The sequence below is a fragment of the Galeopterus variegatus genome, unplaced genomic scaffold, assembly GCF_000696425.1.
Source record: "Galeopterus variegatus unplaced genomic scaffold, G_variegatus-3.0.2 Scaffold2257, whole genome shotgun sequence".
Taxonomy (NCBI): Eukaryota; Metazoa; Chordata; class Mammalia; order Dermoptera; family Cynocephalidae; genus Galeopterus; species Galeopterus variegatus.
The window spans coordinates 150,722-171,276 of record NW_007728368.1 but is presented as its reverse complement, the minus strand read 5'-3'; the positions used below and the strand labels follow the sequence as shown (position 1 = coordinate 171,276).

At 39.5% G+C, this 20,555-nt stretch overlaps 1 protein-coding gene across 1 annotated transcript in view; it reads right to left on the bottom strand.

Annotated features, from left to right (window-relative positions):
- Nucleotides 1–20,555, bottom strand: part of SYCP2L (synaptonemal complex protein 2-like) — a 74,965-nt gene that overhangs the window by 11,460 nt on the left and 42,950 nt on the right. Inside the window, exons 23-26 of the mRNA XM_008581076.1 lie at nucleotides 2,868–2,907; nucleotides 2,212–2,261; nucleotides 1,730–1,830; nucleotides 128–219 (exon numbers count right to left, since the gene is read on the bottom strand). Coding sequence (XP_008579298.1) covers nucleotides 128–219; nucleotides 1,730–1,830; nucleotides 2,212–2,261; nucleotides 2,868–2,907 — 283 coding nt within the window. The remainder of the gene's footprint in view (nucleotides 1–127; nucleotides 220–1,729; nucleotides 1,831–2,211; nucleotides 2,262–2,867; nucleotides 2,908–20,555) is intronic.

Sequence of the window (20,555 nt, the reverse complement as noted above, 5' to 3'; positions counted from 1 at the left end):
GGTTTTTTCATATTATTTTTTGTTGTATTATTATTATTTATACTTTTTTCCCCAAATATTTTCAATGTGTCATTGGTTGACTTCAAGGATGTGGAACCCACGGACACACACAGCCCACTATACTTACCTGCACAGTTGTATCTGGTTTAAAAGTTTTATTAGGCAATCTGGTGTTTCCTTTGCATTTTCTGAAGAAACTGGACTCTTTCTGTACTTAAGCTAAACCATAACAACAATACAAAAAAGTCACATTTAGATTAAACAACTTCATAAGTTGAATGCATACCTTGTATTAAAAAGGTGCTACCAGTACACAGTAATATTCATAGCACAGTTTTTTAGTAGTAATGTTTGCTAAGTCACCGTCTTACACACCTTTCAGGTATTCCCTCAGGTTGGTACCAATAAAGAACAAGATAAGATACAAAAACTTATATTTGTGCTATCATACATAGTATAAATATTGAATACTACGAAGAAATTTCCACTCTAAATCGACTTACGTTGGTATTACAGAAAATAAGATAAGACTTTGGAGATACTCTAAGTTAAACGAATGTTGGTTAGGGTAAGATACTTTTCTCAAATGAGCTAATAAATAAGTCATTAGAAAATTATAACAGGGGGCCGGCCCGGTGGCGTGCTACTACAGTGCGCCGCTTGGGAAGCGCGGCAGCGCTCCCGCCGAGGGTTCAGATCCCACATACAGACCGGCCACTCACTGGCTGAGCGAGGTGCGGGTGCAACACCGAGGGTTGCGATCCCGGTCCGGTACGGGCGCGACACTGAGGGTTGCGATCCGTTGCCGGACACGAAAAAAGACAAAAAGGAAAAAAAATAAAAAAGAAAATTATAACAGAACAAGAAAGGAAAGGACTGAAATGGCTCCAATGTTCATCATTTAGACAAGGTTTTGCAACAGCCTGCATGTGCAGTGTCTCAAAGACTCGCTGCCACTCATCTGTCATCCACCTACTGATGACCTGTGTCTTCCAGGTTCCTCTCTTGTCCTCACCATTCCCTCTCCCTGCTCCTTGTTTCAGTCATTGCTACTAATGAGACGAAACTATGAGTCTGATTTGCAGTAAGTCCATCTGGTCCCGCTGGAGCAAAGGGACTCACAATAGCTGTCTTATAAACACAAACTACAATTCACAAAGGCACTGAAATCAGTGAGCACAGCTAAGGCAAGTTCTCCTCCCCACAGGCTCAGAAGCACCTTCACGTATGAAGGAGAACAACAGTACTGGTGAACAACATGAACTTGCTACTTTAAACTCATAAGGAGCTAGTTTTTCTTTTTTTTAATGGTATATATTCAAGGTATATATGTTTTGATATAAATATACAATGTGAAGTAATTATCACAATCAAACTAACATATCCAGCACCTCACATGGTTACCTGTGTGTGTGTGTGTGTGTGTGTGTGTGTCTGATAAGAACACTTAGGATCTATTCTCAGCAAATTGCAAGTATACATTATTATTAACTATAGTCACCATGCTATACATTAGGTCTCCAGAACTCACTCATCTTACAACTCAAAGATTTGTGCACTTGGACCAATATCTGCCCATTTCCCCTACTCCCCCCAACCCCTGGTAACCGCCCTTCTATTCTGTTTCTGAGTTCAACGTTTTTAGATTCTACATCCAAATGAGATCATGCAGTATTTGGCTTATTTCACCTAGAACAAGATAGCTTTTCCTTTTTGATAAGACTATTACCTCGTAATTTTTCAGTTCTCTAGTGAAGTTCTCAAAAATCGTAATAATGGTAGAAGCGTCCGAGGTCTCTGGCGTGGCTTCGAGGGATGAAGCAGAAATGCCTTTTGAACAACAGAGATAAAATATTAAGTAAAACAAAGTACTCCAAGTGGATGTGCTCAGTCTATCAGCTGCCCAGAGGATGGGACAATAGGTTAGAAGCACAAATACGAACCACAGGAGACCCACTGGCTGCCCATCTGGGACCCCTCAGCATGGCGGGCTCTGTCCATGACCATACAAGGACAGCCCTGTCAAGGCCAGGTGGCAGGTCCCTCACGCTGCTTCCCACCAAGCGTGGCTCTCTGGCAAGTGCTCATTTCATCCAAACCTTCCCAGCACTTTACATCTGAGTAACTGATATTATGTCTAAGAAGCAGGCTGAGCTGTTGTAAGAGGTTTGAAGGAGGACCTAATGGTTAGGACAATTCGATGGGGGAAACCTGCTGTAACAGCTTCTGGGAACCAGTCTTCCAAGGGTTTACGAGGGGGTCTGGCACAATCCCACAGGATTTGCATGCAGTAACTCATTTTTTTCTCACAAAAATCATGCGAAATAAGTGCTGTTACAATCCACATTTAACAGAGAGGTCACAAAACTTGCACGAGCTTACACCAGCAGCTCCAGGATTTGAACCCAGGTTGTCTGCCACCACTGCTTCCAAATTTGCCTCTTTGGGGCCCTTCATTTCAAAATATTTGGTACCATTCAGAAAGGCAGCCCCCCACACAGGCACGTCATTTTCCTTGATTTGTATAGATTATATATTTCTAACAAAAATTTAGTTAATAACTAGCCACTAAAGCAGAGACCTATAACTTTAAGAATGCTCGGCCCCTGAAAATTGCCATGAAGAAGAGATAAGGGTGGAAATCAAAATGTTAGAAGAGACGGTGCTCACTTTTATCTACATTTCTGCAACAATGTACTTGTCTCTGAAAGGACAAAATGCTTAGTGTTTAGTCTTCTGCAGCTACTAAAATGTTTGTGACCCATTTCTCACGCTCCTACTTGAACAGCTGGCTGGGTGCAAGATGTTCGCTGCCAAGTCTATGTCTTCTGTTACTAAGGAAAGGGATCCTGAAGCATCAAGATAACCTCGATTGTCTCCACTCAGCAAAACTCCTGTCTGGTATGTCTAAAGGCAAACACAGCACACTGATAACCCCACACACACACCTTTTGTCTCAAATGTATTTTGTCTTCTTCTCACCAGTTAATATCTAACCTTGACAAGCAGAAAGTGGAACTTGTCCCCTGCCTGTTACTAATTACTTATCATTTGGTGCATCGACTAAACACAGCCCAAGTATCAAAGCATTAAGTCTACTGATGCCTGAAAGAGGACAAACGGGAACAGGCATCCCTTTGATGAGCTCAGTTACATTTAGGAACGCTCTGCTCAGCAAGGTACAGACAGACTCTTTAAGCAGAGCGTTCCTAAATAAAGCAGTGATGGTGGGCATAGAAAACGACATCTCTGAGGTTCTGGGCTAAAGGTTTCCAGGCAGATGGGTCTTCGGAAGCTCCTCAGATCACACGCCCCCAAAAACGCCACCTGCTGGTGACACTGGGGCTGCAGCACCATGCTGAGGGTTCCCTCACAGAGGCCATCTTGGAGCCTCACTAGCTCAAGTGGCTTTGAGAGCCTCTGGGTATGAGACCCAAACACAGATCCTCATGTCAATCTAGCATATCACTACATGTTTTCTATTCTAGTGTTCACTTTCACCCAAACACGTCCTCTCCCAATGTAGGCCTCCCCAGTCCTATCAACAGCACCACCGCGGTCAGCAGAGCCCTAGTGTGCGCTCAGCTCCTGCATCTCCTCACGGCCACATCTCCTCCATCACCAAGGCCTGAGGTCCTGTGGAATGAATCCTTCCCTCCCTCTGCGTTCCCACACGCGGCCCTGCCCAAGGCCAGCTCCCTGGAGGGTCTCATCGGTTCTACATCTTCCACTGTCACCTCCCAAATCTCTCTCGTCTGAGCTCTCAAGTGGCAAACTTGTCTTCCCAGCTGACGACTCAACCTCTCCATCTCCAAACCCATCCACTCCAGTTCCTCCCACTTAAACACTTTCTTCCCACCACACCCCTTGCGTGTGACCTGACCTTCTCCCCCACCCTTTCTTCACACATCTAAAAATTCTGGAATCCAGTTTCACTGCTACACTCCATGAATATCTGGATGTTACTACGTACTGGGAGCTGTGCCATGTGTTTGGCAGACAGTGGAGAAACAGAGGCCAGTGTCCCCTCTTCGCTCTGTTCCTCTGGTCTCCTTGTGGTTCCTCAGACAGCCCAGGCACATTCTAACCTCAAGGCCTTTGCAGCTGGCATTCCTCTGACTTGCCCCGTACAACTGCACTGGGGCTTCCTCTGGCATGCAACCCACAATTTCAATACAGCCCCCAACTTTTAAACCCCCTTCTCTGCTGGATTTTTTTTTTTTTTAGGCTTTATGACAATATAACATACTACATGTTTTACTTTTCTCATGTATTATCTGTCTCCTCCACCAGAAGGTAAGCTCCAGTAAGGGTAAGAATTTTGTTTGCTTTGTTCACTACAACATCCCTGACACCTAGAAAAGTGCCTGGCACATAACAGACACTCGATAAACATTCCTTGAATGAGTGAATGAAAGCTGCAGAATAGCCAAGCTTTTACGAATGAGATCCCTGATATGACCAAAGAGGGTCTCAGTAAAAGAGATAAGAATCTATTCCACTTCTCTTATACTAGTGTTAAGGGTAGAGGAAGAGAAGCACCACGAATTTTGGAGATCCAAATACCCACTATGTATAATAAACAGAAATGCATAAGTTTAGGATTTGAAGATCTGCTAAAACTACTTCTTGCAGGGAGCTGTAGATATACTAATTTTTAGAAATAGCACCACAGTGGGCCGGCCCGGTGGCACACTGGAGAGTGCGCCGCTCCCGCTGAGGGTTCGGATCCCATGTGGAGACTGGTTCCCGCTCACTGGCTGAGCGCGGTGCGGGCGCAACACCGAGGGTTGCGATCCTGTTGTCGGTCCCCGGTACAGGCGCAACACCGAAGGTTGCAATCCCGTTACCGGTCAGTAAAAAAGACAAAAAGGAAAAAAAAAAAAAAAAAGAAATAGCACCACAGTAAGAAATGCCAGGCATAAACTTCAATGTGACAGAAGGAAAAGAAAAAGAATTTTGCTGTTAAAATTATACAAAATAGAGAATAGTCAGGGTTAAAATAGTTCATATTCTGCAGTATAATAGAAGACATATCTTTCAGAAAAATTAATAACCCAGACTTAAAATCCAACTTCGATTATTTTTATTAAAAGGAAAAAAAAAAAAAGAAATAGCAAAACAAGAGAAGTGACAAGTACCTACTGAGAGAGAAAAGACCGATCTCAAAGCAGGAAAGACTAAACTAGTAATATATAAATAAAGTGATACTTGAATGATGAACTTAATGGGACGCCCTAGCTGGTTTGCTATTACAGCATTTTCATAAACTGGTAACTTCATCAGAGATCACATTCCCACTCTGGAGAACTTGGAAAAGAAAGAGCCCAAATCCAGCCTCTGTGTAATGAAAAATGAAAGGCATAGGAAATGCTCTCAATTGTGAGAGGTACCTTCCAGGAGCCAGTATCTCTTCCCATTGCACTTAGACTTAGGGGTGCTCATTTTTTTTCTTTTAATGTTTACATGGATACTTTCTAGGGGGATGCATTGTTTCAAGGGCAAAAGATTTTTAAAAACCAAGGAAGAACCCATGTGCACCTCCATCCTCTTCCAGTCTCAAAGCAAACAGCACTAGTGCTTCAGTCTCTCATGGTGTCTATACCCAAAGAAACCACTTAGGATTCCAGCTATCCTCAGTTAGGGCTGATGAACAACCACTGCATTTCTGTCCTTGCTGCTTGTTCTGCCCCTTCTGGGACTTTTTTTTTCTTACTTGCTGATGGCATATTTGTAGCAACAGCCCAAAGCACGGCCTTGAATTTGGATTTATCATGTCCAGGCACCACCCGTGGTAAAGCGGCTCATCTGTCTGCACCGACATGGGTAATATCCAACAGAGGGAGGAATCCAGGAATCATGGCGTAAGTAACCTAAGCGGCCCCTGATTAAGCCACTTGGAATTTGTGAACCTTCCAACAAGGGATCCTCCAGATGGATGACTTCAGGGATGTGAAAACAGCTGAAGTGGCAATGCTGGTAAAGCACTTTACCTGTACCAAAGGTGTGATTCTCCGAGGAGCCAGCCCTCTGCCATGAAAGGCTGCAAGTCCCAAGTGATGGCTTCAGCTCAGTTTTGCTGCCGTGGAAACCATATGCTTCTTTTCACTGGCACTTTTCAACATCCCCATAAAAGGGTTAAAACTATACACACAAAACACTTCAAAAATGAACACGAGCAGAGCAAACTGTGGCTGAGAGATTTCAGAAGAATGCTAACTCCTTGTGTTTGCTGGTGCTGGAAGAGGGGGTATGTGCCTGCTCTCCCCGGGACTCACCTCTCATCACTTCCATAAAAATTGAGGACTCCTGCAATCCGAGAAGTTTCCCAACTTATTTTGGCTGGCCACTGGGTCCAAGTTTTAGTCAATGTAGTTTGGTGTCCATGTTTCACTTTTTATTTATACTTCTAGTGAAATGATTTTTAATGCTAGAACAGAACCAACTCTATGGGTAACAGCCACGTTCCACTAAGTTAAGGCATTTTTTAAATCTTACACTGAAGTGACACCCTGTGGCCTAGAGTGATAAAGGCCCACAGTCTTCATTGGGCAAGAATACAGTCTTCTTTACCAAAAGATCCTCAGTGTGACATTGACGGCACTTTCCCACTAACAATTCCTTTATTTATTCTACCAATGTTTACTAAGTGCTGAGAATATAAAAAACTAAAGACAATCTTTACCATTGAATTGTTCAGTCTGATGCAGATTACTGAAATGTCTTTTGTATGAATTAAATGCATTTAAAAATCTGCAAGTTAATTGAAAATAAATATATATTTGAGACTAGGTATAAATGCTTATTCAAAAATGGAAACATGCAAAGGTTCATCGTTGAATGTTGGGTTTTCTGTTTCTTACTGCATTTCCTCAGCACACACTCACTGGATGCCTCCCCATGCCAGGCATTGAACTAGGTGCACACAGCACCTGAGGGAATGAAGTCGCTCCCTGCCTCACTCCCTCCCTGTTCTGGAGGCCTCTCCATGAAGGTAGATGAGGGTAAAATGCAAAATCATAAATAAAATTATCCTGCTGGCTTACTGTTCCGGAAATGTGGCACACCCAAAGTTCCAGGATAAACATTAAAACACAAGATGACATTGGATTGAGGCTGCTGTAAAGATCAGCAAGGGGCTTGAGATGTTTCAAAAGCGACTGCTTTTTCTGAAGAAAATTACCTGGGCATCCCCTTTAGGGGAAGGCATACCTGCCCTCGCCCATGGGGCTGAAAAATCCAGTACCCGATGCAATGACACAAAAAATGTAGTATTCGACTGTACATATTTTAGTCATCCAAAAAAATAGAAATAAAGCCATTAGTAATGGTTTTTACAAAGACTTCATCATTTTACTCGCTCTTTTTAAATATAAAACCTACACCCTAAGCACTATTAAAAGAAATGTGAGCATTTGAGAAGGGGGTTCTAATTCGTCTTTTTTCTTAGAAGATGGCTCAAAGCAGGATGGCAGGAATGCGGACAAGCTGATGACAGGACCACAGCGCTGACGTTCACGGCGGCGGCCTCAGCAGCAGCGAACACGTGCACGTCTTCACCCAGCCTCACCCCAGCATCTCACCGAATCGTCACAACTACTCAGTGACGTTCCCTTCCACATGGTGACGTAGGTTGCTTCAGAGGAGCCCGCAAGATGGTGAGTACAACAGGCTGATCAGGATCTGCTCTTCTCAGGCCACCGCAGGTTCCTGTTTCGCTTGGCCTTGTGATCAGCCTCACATCAAAGACCCCAGGAAAGCCAGAGACGATAACAGGACCCTCTAAGAACATGGACTCAACCTGCAGCCCTGAAACTTCACAGCACCCCCAAACTGATGCCCTACCTGAGACGTGCTCTGGGCAGGGAAGGCTGAGAGATCATCTGCTGGCCATGACTAAGACGTAGGAAAGGCCACGGGCTGTCACCCCCACTGGCACGTCACTCCCTCAGCCCTCACTCTTGTCCAAGCCCCCCCTCACCAGGACGCCTCGCTGCAGCATGGGCTCCCTCCACGACCATTTCCCACGTCCAGCGCCCCAAGTCCCTGTCTCTGTCTGGGGGGTCACTCCTGATACCAGTCTCTTCTATCCCGGCTTCTGTTGAAGCTCTGGAGGAAAGAGAGGCTGTTGTCGAGGACTCTTGCTGTTGATGCTACAGGAAGAAAAGGCCAACTAGACCTTAGAATGTACTGTCCAAAGGAGACATAAAAATTCCCCTAAAGGAGATGCTGAAAATAAAATTAGTTTTTAGAAAACCAGCGATCCCAAGGAAGAAAGATGGAAGAATGAATTTTGAACAAAAGCATTCAATATGAGTATAAATCTAATGAAAAACTGTATGAAGTAATAACAAGAAATTTTTTATGAATTTAAAATAAAACTAGATACATAAGCAGCAACATGTCAGAAGTTTGTTCATTGTAGTTAGTGTTCAAAGGTCTTTTTGTTATTTGGAACAGGGTGAAAATATTGGTCAAATTGAGACTTTAAAAAGTATATGCGTTAAAATTTCTAGGGTCAATTCTAGAAATAGGAGACATATAACTTTCAAAATAGAAAAAGGTGGGGAAATGATGAAAAAATAATTAAATGAAGGCAAGACTGAAAGAAAAAAAGAATGAGAACATTGGACAAAGACAGGAGAACTAAACGCAAATATATTAATGGTAACCACAATGGATTAAATGCTCTTGTTAAAAGACAAAGATGACCAGATTGGATTTTTTAAAAATCCAGGCATAAGCTGTTTATGTGATATTCAGCAATTCACAAGGATGAGGAAAAATTGAAGAATAAAAAAAAAAGAGTACCAGGTAAACATTAGCCAAAAGAAAGCTGGTGCTGCTTTATTGATATACACGAAGTCAAAAGCATCAGTACAAATGAAGAGAGTCACTTCCAATGCACCTAATAACACTGCCTCAAAATATATAAAATAAAAATGGACAGGACATAGGGAAACAGACGAGCATACATAGAACGCTTACAAAATCTGAATACGGTTTTCAGCCATAAGAAAAGTTCCATCATGCCTTAATGTAAGCCTCAATTTGTTTGTCTCACCATGTTGCAATAAAGTTAGCAATAATTAGCAAAAGGACAGCTTTAAAATATCCCAGATATTTGGAAATTCAATTCAATTTTACCAAATAACTGGGTTATAAAAGACATATCAAAAATAAAGTTAAGAAATACTTAGCATTAATAGTAGTAAAAACACAACATATTAAAATATGGTGACACAGCCAAAGCATTTCTAGGAAGGAAACTTATATATACACTTATCAAGAAAAAGGAAAGGTTAATTAAAAGAAATGAGCATTCAACTCAGGAATTGGAATAACAGCATTAGAATAAACCCAAAGAAATAAGGAGAAAAAAATAAGGGCAGATCACAATGAGAGAGAAACAGAGAAGAGTAACAAAGCAAAGGACTTATTCTTTTAAAAGACTAATTATGTGGACCTCTAATAAAGTTTATCAGGAATAAAAGAGAAGATGTACATAAGCAAATACAGAATAAAGAGAGACGATTACAAAGATTAAAATTAAATAAAACATTAAGAAACACTAAAAAAATATGGAAGCTAAAAGATACATTCATAGAAAAATACAAAATTCCCAAACTGACCCAAGAAGAAATAGAGAACTTGAGTATATCAAATATATCAAGGGCTATTAAGGAAACTGAAATAATAACTAAAGTCTCCCATCTCCAAAATTCTCAGGCAGTTTTACAGGTGCTTTTGATCAAACTGTTAAGAAACACTTACTGTACTTCTTACTGTATACAAACTTTTTCAGAAAAACAGGAGAGATGCCCAACCTCCCTCCACAGACTGGTGTGACACTGATTCCAACGCCAGATAAGGATATTAGGAGGAAAGTATAGGTCTGTTACACTCATAAATGTAGGTGTAAAAGCTCATTAATAAGGTATTAGCTAAATAAATCCAGAAGTGTATTTTTAAAAATGCATCGTGACCAAATGAGGTTTATCCCAGTAACACAAGGACGGTTCAACATAATACCTATCAATATAATTTGCTACATTAATAATGAAAGGGCCACCCGACTACTCTGTTTCTATGAGTTTGACTTTCTTAGATTCTACATATAAGTAAGATCATGCAGTGTTTGACTTATTTCATTTAGCATAGAAAGCTGATTACCAGGGGTCAAAAGGTAGAATAAATGGGGAAATATTGAGCAAAGAGCACAAACTTCCATTTATAAGATGGATAAAGTTCTGGAGACCTAATATACAGCATGGTGACTAGTTAATAATAATGTATTATATACTTGAACTTTGCTAAGAGAATAGATCTTAAGTATCCTCACCACACTCATACACACACACACGAGATAACTATGTGAGGTGATGTGTTAATTAGTTTGATCACGGTAATCATCTCACAATACATATGTACATCAAAACATCATGTTATACATTCTACATATACATAACTTATCTGTCAATTATACCTCAATTAAGCTGGGAGGGGATGAAATAAAGGAGAAAATTCATTTGATTAACTTAGTTGATGCAGTAAGTGCATTTCATAAAGTTCAACACCTATTATTAAAAAAAAAAAAAAACTCAGAGCAAACTCTGAATAGAAGGAAACTTCTTTAACTTGGTAAAGATTATTTACCAAAAATCTACAGCAAAAATTTTACTTAATGAAGAAATTCAGGAGCCTTTGCTATAAAATTAGGATTAAGACAAGGATGCAGACTTTCACTGCCATGTTTAACACATACTGAACATACTGGCCAATGCTGTGAAGAACAAAAAACAAGAGATATAGGTACCAGAAAGGGAGAGATCATCTAATATTTTTTGCAGATAATAGAACCATCTACTTAGAAGAACCAAGAGAATCAACAGGTAAACTATTAGACCTAATAAGAATTCAGCAAGGTTGCCAGACATAGAATTATTTTACAGAAATCAACAGAGCCACTCTACTTTAGCAATAGTCAAATAAAAAACAATAGTAATGAATCATAAATATCTAGGAATTAACTTAACCAGCAGTGCATAAGCTCTTCATGGAGACACCTTTAAAACTCTATAAAGGATGCAGATGATGATACAAATCAATGAAGGGACATTTTCCACTCTTCTGTAGGATGGTTTAATATTTTAAAGATGTCACTTCTCTTCAAGTTAACCTATAAACTTAATGCAATCACTATCAAAATTCCAGTGAACTCATTAAGTAACTTGATCAACTTAGTCTAAATTTATAGGAGAGAATAAAAGGCCCTTGAACAACTAAGTCAACCTTGAAAAAGAGGAAGGAGGATAAATTTTCCCTATTAGGTACCAAGACCTTCAAGGAAACTATAGTAATAAAAAGGATGGTATCAGTGTAAGAACCCAGACAAATGGACCTATGAAACTTGAGAGAGCCCAGAGATGAACCCACATTTATATGGAAATTTAATATTTGGTAGAGTACATACTTCAATGCAAGGGGGACAGTAAAAATTATATGGAGATAGAATAGAGTATATTGGATTACTGTATAATTTTTAAAAACCTGGATCACTACCCAATGCCATATGAAAACAAGGACTCTAAATAGATAAAAGTTTTGTTGCTTTGCCCCCCGCAGATTTGTCACCCCTTTTCTCCTGGGTGACGGAGCCACAAAAGATTACTCAAAGCCCATCTCTTCTGAGCAGTGAGAAGCCCTGAAGTGGTTAAACTCCCGTAACCTTCGAGAGAGGCATTCCTTTCATTTGGGAAATTAACCACAAATTGGGGTTCTCTTCCCACATTTATTCTCCAGACCAGGAAGTTACAGGAAGAGAACGTAGGTGGGGTTATAGTTTAACGATATAGGCTGGTAACATTCAGTAAAACAAGCCAGATGACTTTCCATAAGGCAATTTAAAGGATCCACCAACAAAAGCTTGATCTTAGCAAACATTCCTTCTCCCTACACACCTTCCCAGTATCTTTACATGTCAATCAGTAACTTGTCTCTATTTGAACCAGCAGCCTTGCTGTGTTACAATTCTTTGTCTTACAACACAGACTATATAGCCTGGGGAAAATTTTCTGTTTTTTGTAAGGTCAACATTTTATATGTACATTTAAGAAGTTAGGCCAAACCTGAAAGTACAAGAAACTGGGCCCAGTGAAATATATTTGCTTTATAGTATACTCCACAAGATTTTAGAGTGTAAGATACAACTCCAAAATTAATAGAAGAAAATTAGTAAAACATCTTGATCGCCTAAGAGAACAAATCATTAGCCCCCTCCAAACAAAAAAAAAAAATCTAAATAATTAGATTACATAAAAATTGAGCATTTCTTGCCTTGTAAAAACAATTTGGACAATTTTAGAAGGCAGATAAATAATTAGAAGGTATTTATAATACCACAAACAAAGCAAAAGAGACTAATATCTAGAATATGCAAGGAACACCTTTTAAACAAGAAAAGAGGAAATCCAAAAGACAAGAATATGAAGAGATGTCTAACTTGGTTATTAGAGAAATTGAAACGTAAAACAATGAGATATCACTTTGCCCTATTAGACTGGCAAAAATTAGAAAGGTGGATAAAGCCAAATATTATAGTGATATAGAAATTTAGGAACACTTTGCACTTCTGCTGGGAATTCAGGAGAGCAATTACTCTCATCCAGGTGCATAAGGAGACATATCAGGGTGTTCCTATCATTTTTGGTGGATTCATGGACTTGGAGGCAATTGGCACCCGTCACTTAGATGGGACAGGCAAAGTGCAGTGGACGCTGTAGTAGGAGCGCTAGAGCCACGTGGATGGGTCTTAAAAACTGCTGAGTGAAATAAGGAATGAGATATAACAATACCAATTACATGAATGAAATTTACATGCATTCTACGTGTTTCTATATCTTACAAGAGCAAATAAAAACTGAACGTTAAACTCATTCCAGGGTTTACCTGTTGGATGGGGAGATACGACACTGGGGAATATGAACAAGAGAGAGGAAGAAAGGAAATCTTTGAGCACCCAGACAAAAAGATCAGGTCACTTAAAAGGAAAAAAAATATTCAACTTAGAGAGCCTGGAACATTACAAAGTCCTCAAAGAATGAATAAATCAAACTATTTTTAGAAAGAAAACAAGAAAATGATTTTTAAAACCTTAAAAAGTCAAGATAGCATACAACAACCCACACCCCTACAGCCATCTGGTCTCTGACAAAAGCACCAAGTTACACACTGGGGATGAGACGGCCTCTTCAGCAAATGGTGCAGGGAAAACTGGATAACCATACACAGGAGGATGAAACTAGACCCATATCTCCCACCATATACTGAAATCAACTCAAAATGGATTAAAGAATTAAATATACACCCTGAAACAACAAAACTCCTTAAAGAAAACATAAGGGAAACACTACAGGAAGTAGGACTGGACACAGACTTCATGAATATGACCCCAAAAGCACGGGCAGCCAAAGGAAAAATAAACAAATGGGATTATATCAAACTAAAAAGCTTCTGCACAGCAAAAGAAACAATTAACAGAGTTAAAAGACCACCAGCAGAGTGGGAGAAAATATTTGCAAAATATACATCTGACAAAGGATTAATATCCAGAATATACAAGGAACTCAAACAACTTTACAGCAAAAAGACAAGTAACCCAATTAAAAAATGGGCAAAGGAGCTGAATAGGCATTTTTCAAAAGAAGACATACGAATGGCCAACAGACACATGAAAAAGTGCTCAATATCACTCAGCATTCGGGAAATGCAAATCAAAACCACACTGAGATACCATCTCACCCCAGTTAGGATGGCTAAAATCCAAAAGACAGAGAATGATAAATGCTGACATGGTTGCAGAGAAAAAGGAACTCTCCTACACTGTTAGTGGGCCTGAAAAATGGTGCAGCCTTTATGGAAAATGGTTTGGAGGTTCCTCAAACAATTGCAGATAGATCTACCATATGACCCAGCTATCCCACTGCTGGGAATATATCTGGAGGAATGGAAATCATGTCGAAGGGATACCTGTTGTCGGGTGTTTATTTCAGAACTATTTACAATAGCCAAGAGTTGGAAGCAGCCCAAAGGTCCACCGTCAGATGAGTGGATTCAGAAACTGTGGTATATCTACATAATGGACTTCTCTTCTGCTATAAAAAAGAATGAAATACTGCCATTCGCAGCAACATGGGTGGACTTAGAAAAAATTATATCAAGTGAAATAAGTCAGGCACAGAAAGAGAAATACCAAATGTTCTCACTTATTTGTGGGAGCTAAAAATAAACAAATAAATAAATATACAAACAAACGGAAGGGGGGCAGAGAAGAAGACAACAATCCCAATTCCTTGAACTTATTAAGACAAGTGAACAGACATGATGTTGATGGCCGGGATGGGGGAGAGAGAGAGGAGAGGGAGGATTCAGTAAAGTGACACAAAAATCAACTACATTGTATACAGATAAAATAAAAATAAATAAAAATATAAATAAATAAATAAAGACAAAGACAAATGGAAAGTTAAAAGAAGCATTAAATCAGTAAGAACAAAAGGGTAAAGCAGCAAATCACTTCATTCTAGGCTTCAAAGTAGTATCACAAATATTTTCTAAGGAATATGAGAAGCTGAAAATGAATGAATGAATGAATGAATGAATGAATGCATGTCTTTAAATAGACAAGAAAACAATGCACCATGAGCAAGAACAGCAGAAACAGACAGCAGAAAGGCATTCGTGACACCTTTAGCTACTGCCATTCTCAGGCACACATTATTAAAAACACCTACTGTCTTTAAACAAATAAAATAAAGCTTAAAAATAACTGTAGGGAATGGGATACTATACAAAGTGACCTATCAGGTCTATAAAGATCCAAACAATTTCTAGAAATAAAAAATATAATAATAAACATTCAGTGATAGGTCCAACAGCAGATCAGATACAGGTGAAGAGGAAGCCATGAAAGAACAGATGAAATTGTTCAGTATGCAAACAGAGCAAAGAAACGAAAAATATGTAGGAGTGGTTAAGATATGTGGAATACAGAATAAGGAATATTATGTATCTAATTAAAGTTCAAGAAGGAGAAGAAAGAACAAGCCAGAAGCAATACTTGAGGAAGTAATAGCTGAGAATTTTCCAGAACTAATGAAAAAATATGTACCATATTCAAGATTTTCTACAAATGCCAAAGAGGATAAACAAAGATTATACTTAGATAAATTCTAATAAGTGGAAAATAAACAAAGATAAATAGAAATCATCTTATTATGTATTCAGAGAGAGGGAAAAAAGGATAAATTATCTTTGAAGAGTGAATATTAGATTGATGGTTAAATTTTCATCAGCTAAAAAAACAAAAACAACCCAGAAAACAAAAGATAGCAGAATAATTTGCTTGATGTACTGCTAGGAAAGATTCTACCAATCTGGTATTCTATACCCAATGAAAATTTATTTAATAAGAGTGAAGTGAGCATTTTCACACCACCACATAATGTGGTTGGGGTAGACCAACGGAATTCAAGGGTCTTAAGGGCCTATATAATCTGGAAAGAAAGTAATGTTATTGATTAGATTCAAGAGTTATGCATGTCATGATTTCTAAGTTAATCAGTAAATGAAAAAATAGAGTATATAACTACAAATAAATAGAGGTGAAAATAAAGTGAGAAAAAATACTTAAGCAAAATTTTAAAAATACAAGAAAAGAATAGTTGGACTACACAGAAAGTCAAAATAAATTGGTAGATATATAATCCAAATATATGAGTAATTACATTAAATGTAAATGAACTAAGTATTCTGGTTAAAAAACAAATACTGTGAAATGAGGGGAAGGTGAGTCCAACTACAGGCTGCTTACAAGTGACATCTATGCCATTAAGATATATACATAAAAAGAAAAAAAATTATACCACGCAAATTTTAAACAAAAGAAATAACAAATTTCAAGACAAAAACACTACTAGAGATAAAGAAGTCACTTCATAATGATAAAAGTTTCCATATACCATAAGGTAAATATAAAATAATGTAACTTTTATATTTACCTAAAGACATATTCCTAATTTATATAAAGCAAAAATTGAACAGAACCAGGAGAAACTGGCAAATCTAAAATCATAATAAAGGGTTTTAACAAGCTTCTCTTAGCAATTGATAGAATAAGTAGACTGATGAAAAACTAGTAAGAATATAAGATTTGAAGAACACAGTTAAGAAGACGGACCTAAAGGATATACATATATATTGATGCTGCACCTGGTAATTGTGAAATATACACTTGTAACCACAAATTAACCTTTAAAAACATTGGCACAAACTGGGCCATAAAGTATATCTCAAAATTTCAAAAGATACACTTATACAGACTATAATCTCTAGCCATGATGCAATCAAAGCAGAAAATAGAAAATAATAACAAAAAGATAACTAGAAAAATTCTATACTATGGAGAATTATGAAATACACTTCTAAGTAACCTTTGGACCAATGAAGAAATCAAAATTAAAAAACAGAAAATATTTTAAACTAAACAAAAATAACAAATATTATATATTACAATGTGTGTGATTTACCCTAAAGCAGTACTTAGAAATAAATGCATAGCATTAAATGTATTAATATAGGAAACAATATATAATGTCTGACTTTTTGGTAGGGAAGAATTTCACATGACTAACCATGGAGAAAAGAGTGATGAATTAGAATCCATTAAAACTATAAACTCAACAGGAGTGATCATCACTTAAGAGCAACTCTCAGAGTATCTACAAGCTCCTGCTGAAATAGAAATCCCTAGGGTTAATATTTCCCCCCCTTTTTTTTTTGTCTTTTTTACTGACTGGTAACGGGATCGCAACCCTCGGTGTTGCGCCCACACTGCGCTCAGCCAGTGAGCAGGAACCGGTCTCCACATGGGATCCGAACCCTCGGCGGGAGTGCCGCTGCGCTCCCAAGCGGCGCACTCTCCAGTGTGCCACCGGGCCGGCCCCCTACGGTTAATTTTTGACTTTACTGGTGGCTGATTAGAGGTGGCCAGCCCTTGCGTCTAATGCAAAGAAAGTCCAAAGCAATAAGTAAGTCACCTGTGGAACAGAGTGTCTAGGAGAAAATGACAGAATCCAGCAAAACAGTGAGGAAATCTCTCCAAGGTTTGGAAACTCGAGGCGGCAACATAGAAAGACAGGGGAAGCACCTGACCGATACTGGTGTGGAGACTGGAGAGACCATGCACATCTGGGACAAGGTAGGTGGGGTGTGGGAGTCGGGACTGTGGTTGGCACTCTCACCACTGCAGTCAGCACTCTCACCACAGACACCTGCTATTCAGACTGCAAGGTAACCATGCAGCCCTCGTGGACAGTGAGCCCAGTGTGAGGAGCTGTTGGGAGCCCACGTGACTACATTTTTCACAAAGGAAGCACATGCTGGAGTCTTCCTATGACCTTTGGTCCTAGGATGTTGCTGGACGTCATCATTTTGGGATAGGAATCAGGACACAGAGAGAGCCTCCCACCCTGGCAGAGAGGGTGGGGAGAGTGTGCCAGCCCCTCCTGGGTGCAAACAATTCTTCACATCTTGAGTGAACTTGCCTAGATCCACACCCATGGAGCTCAGAGTCCTACCTGACCCAGCAGCCCACTCAGCCCAGTGGAGAGAGTATGGGGAGTGTGCTGGCCCCTCCTGGGTACACACAGTCCTGAGAGTCTCTGCAAAACATGTCTAGACCCATGCTGCCACCTTCCCCTAGGAGCTCAGAGTCCTGCTCAACTCAGCAAGCCAACCAGAGCATCCCACCCCCACAGAGAAGGTGCAGGGGTGAGGTGGCACCTCCCAGGTGCATGCATTCCCACATGTCTCTGGCAAACTTGCCTAATCCACTCCCACCTCCCCCGGGAACTCAGTCCCACACAACTCAGCAAGGCTGCCTGCCTGCCCCAGCAGAGAGGGTATAAGGAGTATGCCACCCACTCCAGGTACGTGCAGCCCCTCACATCCCTGGTAAACTTGCCTAGATCCAAGACCACCTCATTCACCCCGACCCCAACTCAGAATTCAGGGGCCCACCTGACACAGCAAGCCTGCCTGCTCCATCAGACAGTGTACAGGAAGTGCTTGGCACCCCCAGGTGCCCACAGCTCCACATATCTCTAACCCATGCTGACCTTCCACACAGGACAGAGCAAGCCTGCCCAGTAGGGAGAAGGGAGTGAGCCAACACCTCCCAGGTACACATAGTCCCAGGTCTTTGGTAAACATGCCTAGATCCACATACTCTAGCAGGGAAGCTCCAGAGAGCCCACCTACCTCCTCCAGGGACTCAGAGAAATGCCCAAGTACTTCTCCCAGAGGTATGCAACCTGATCAATACCCTGGCAACTCCACCCACATTAGAGGAAGAACAGTCCATTGGCACAATACCTATCTCAGAAATTGAAGCCCCAAAGGTGACCCCAGCAACCCCATACAGGTTCACTCACCTCAGTTTAGGAAGCACTGAGTGCACCAGTGCACCCCTGAAGTACTGAAAGCCCTGCTTACAGCCACAACAACCCTGCCCAGTGTCAACCACCCTAACAAGAAACTTCCAAAGGCCTCACTACCTTGGCCATGAAGGTACCCACAGACAACTCCAAGATTGAATGCAGTTGAAGAAGTCACATGAAGACTACACTACCATGCTCACCCAGAACTAAACCTAAAATGCCCAACCCAACTGTCAATATAGAACATTTCTACAGATAAGAGTTTCTCCCTTCAAAAACTACTCCAAATATTAAAAGACAGTACACCACCAGATGCCCAGACATCAATGCAGACATTAAAAAAAAAAAAAAGGGAAAAATGAGAAGCCATCAAAACAAGACAATAATTCTCCAATAGCAGACCCCAAACAACAAGAGACCAGTGAAATGCCTGAAGAAGAATTCCAAATGGTAATCTTAAGGAAACTCAACATGATGCAAGAAAAAATAGATAACACAATGAAGTCAAAAAAACAATCCAGGACATGAATGAGAAATTCAACAAAGAGATAGAAATCATAAAAAAAAAAAAAAAAGCCAAGAAGAAATCCTGAAACTAAAGAATTCATTTAATTAAAAAGAAAGAAAGAAAGAAAGAAAGAAAAACAACTGAGCACTTAAAGCAGCATACCAGAACAAGTGGAAGAAAGAATATCTGAATTTGAAGACAGGAATTTTGAATCAACCCAGCTGGATGAAAAAAAAGAAAAAAGAATTTTAAAAAATGAAGAAAGCCAAAGAGATCTATCCAACAACCTTAAGTGTACAAACATCATATTATGGGTGTACCAGAAGAGGAAGAGAAATGAAAAGGCACTGAAAGCTTGTTTAATGAAATAATAGCTGAAAACTCCCCACATATTGAGAGAAATACAGTCTCCCAGATCCAAGAAGCTCAAAGATCCCCAAACAGATTCAACCCAAAAAGGTCCTCTCTGAGACACATTATAGTCAAATTGTCAAAAGACAAAGAAAAAGTTCTAAAAACAACAAAAGAAAATCATCAAGACTAACAGCAGATTTCTTAACAGAAATCCTACAGGCCTGGAGAGTAGGAAGATATAAAGCAAGCAAACAAAAACCTGCCAGCCAAAAATCCTATACCAAGCAAACCTATCTTTCAGAAACAAGGGAGAAATGGTGTCTTTACCAGAGATAAACAAAAACTGCAGGAATTCACCATCACAAAACAAGCCCTACAGGAAATCCTCAAGGGAGTCATACATCTGGAATCAAAAGAGCAATAACCTCATCACGAAAACACAAGAAAGAATAAGAACCACTAGTAGAGATACACAAATAAGAAAGAAATTGTATCTTATCACTACAAAACAAAAAAGCAAAACAAACAAAAAACAGCAAAAACAAACAATAAAAGGGAAAGAAAGGAACAAAAGAAATATAAAATGACCATAAATAAAAATTAATAAAATGTCAGGAAGAAGATAATACCTTTCAATAACAACCCTGTATGTGAATGGATTAAATTCCCCACTTAAAAGATATAGACTGGATGAACAGATTAAAAAACTAGACCCAACTATATGCTTCCTACAAGAAACTCACTTCACCAGTAAAGACACACACAGACTAATAGTGAAGGGATGGAAAAAGATATATCATGCACATAGGAATCAAAAACAAGCAGGAGTTGCTATACTTAATTGGATGAAATAAACTTTAAACCAGGAACTACAAAAAGAGACAAAGAAGGACAGTATATAATGATAAAGTGACCAATGAAGCAAGAAGATATAAAAATCATAAATATATATGCACCCAAAATTGGAGTGCCCAGATACATAAAGCAACTATTATTATATCTAAAAGGGGAGATACACCCCAATACAGTAATATTTGGAGACTTCAACATCCCTCTCTCAGCACTGGACAGACCATCTAGTCAAAGATTTAGAAGAGAAATATTGGATTTGAATGACACTTTAGACCAAATGAACTTGACAGACATTTACAGAACATTTCATTCAACAAATGCAGAATACACATTCTTCTCATCAG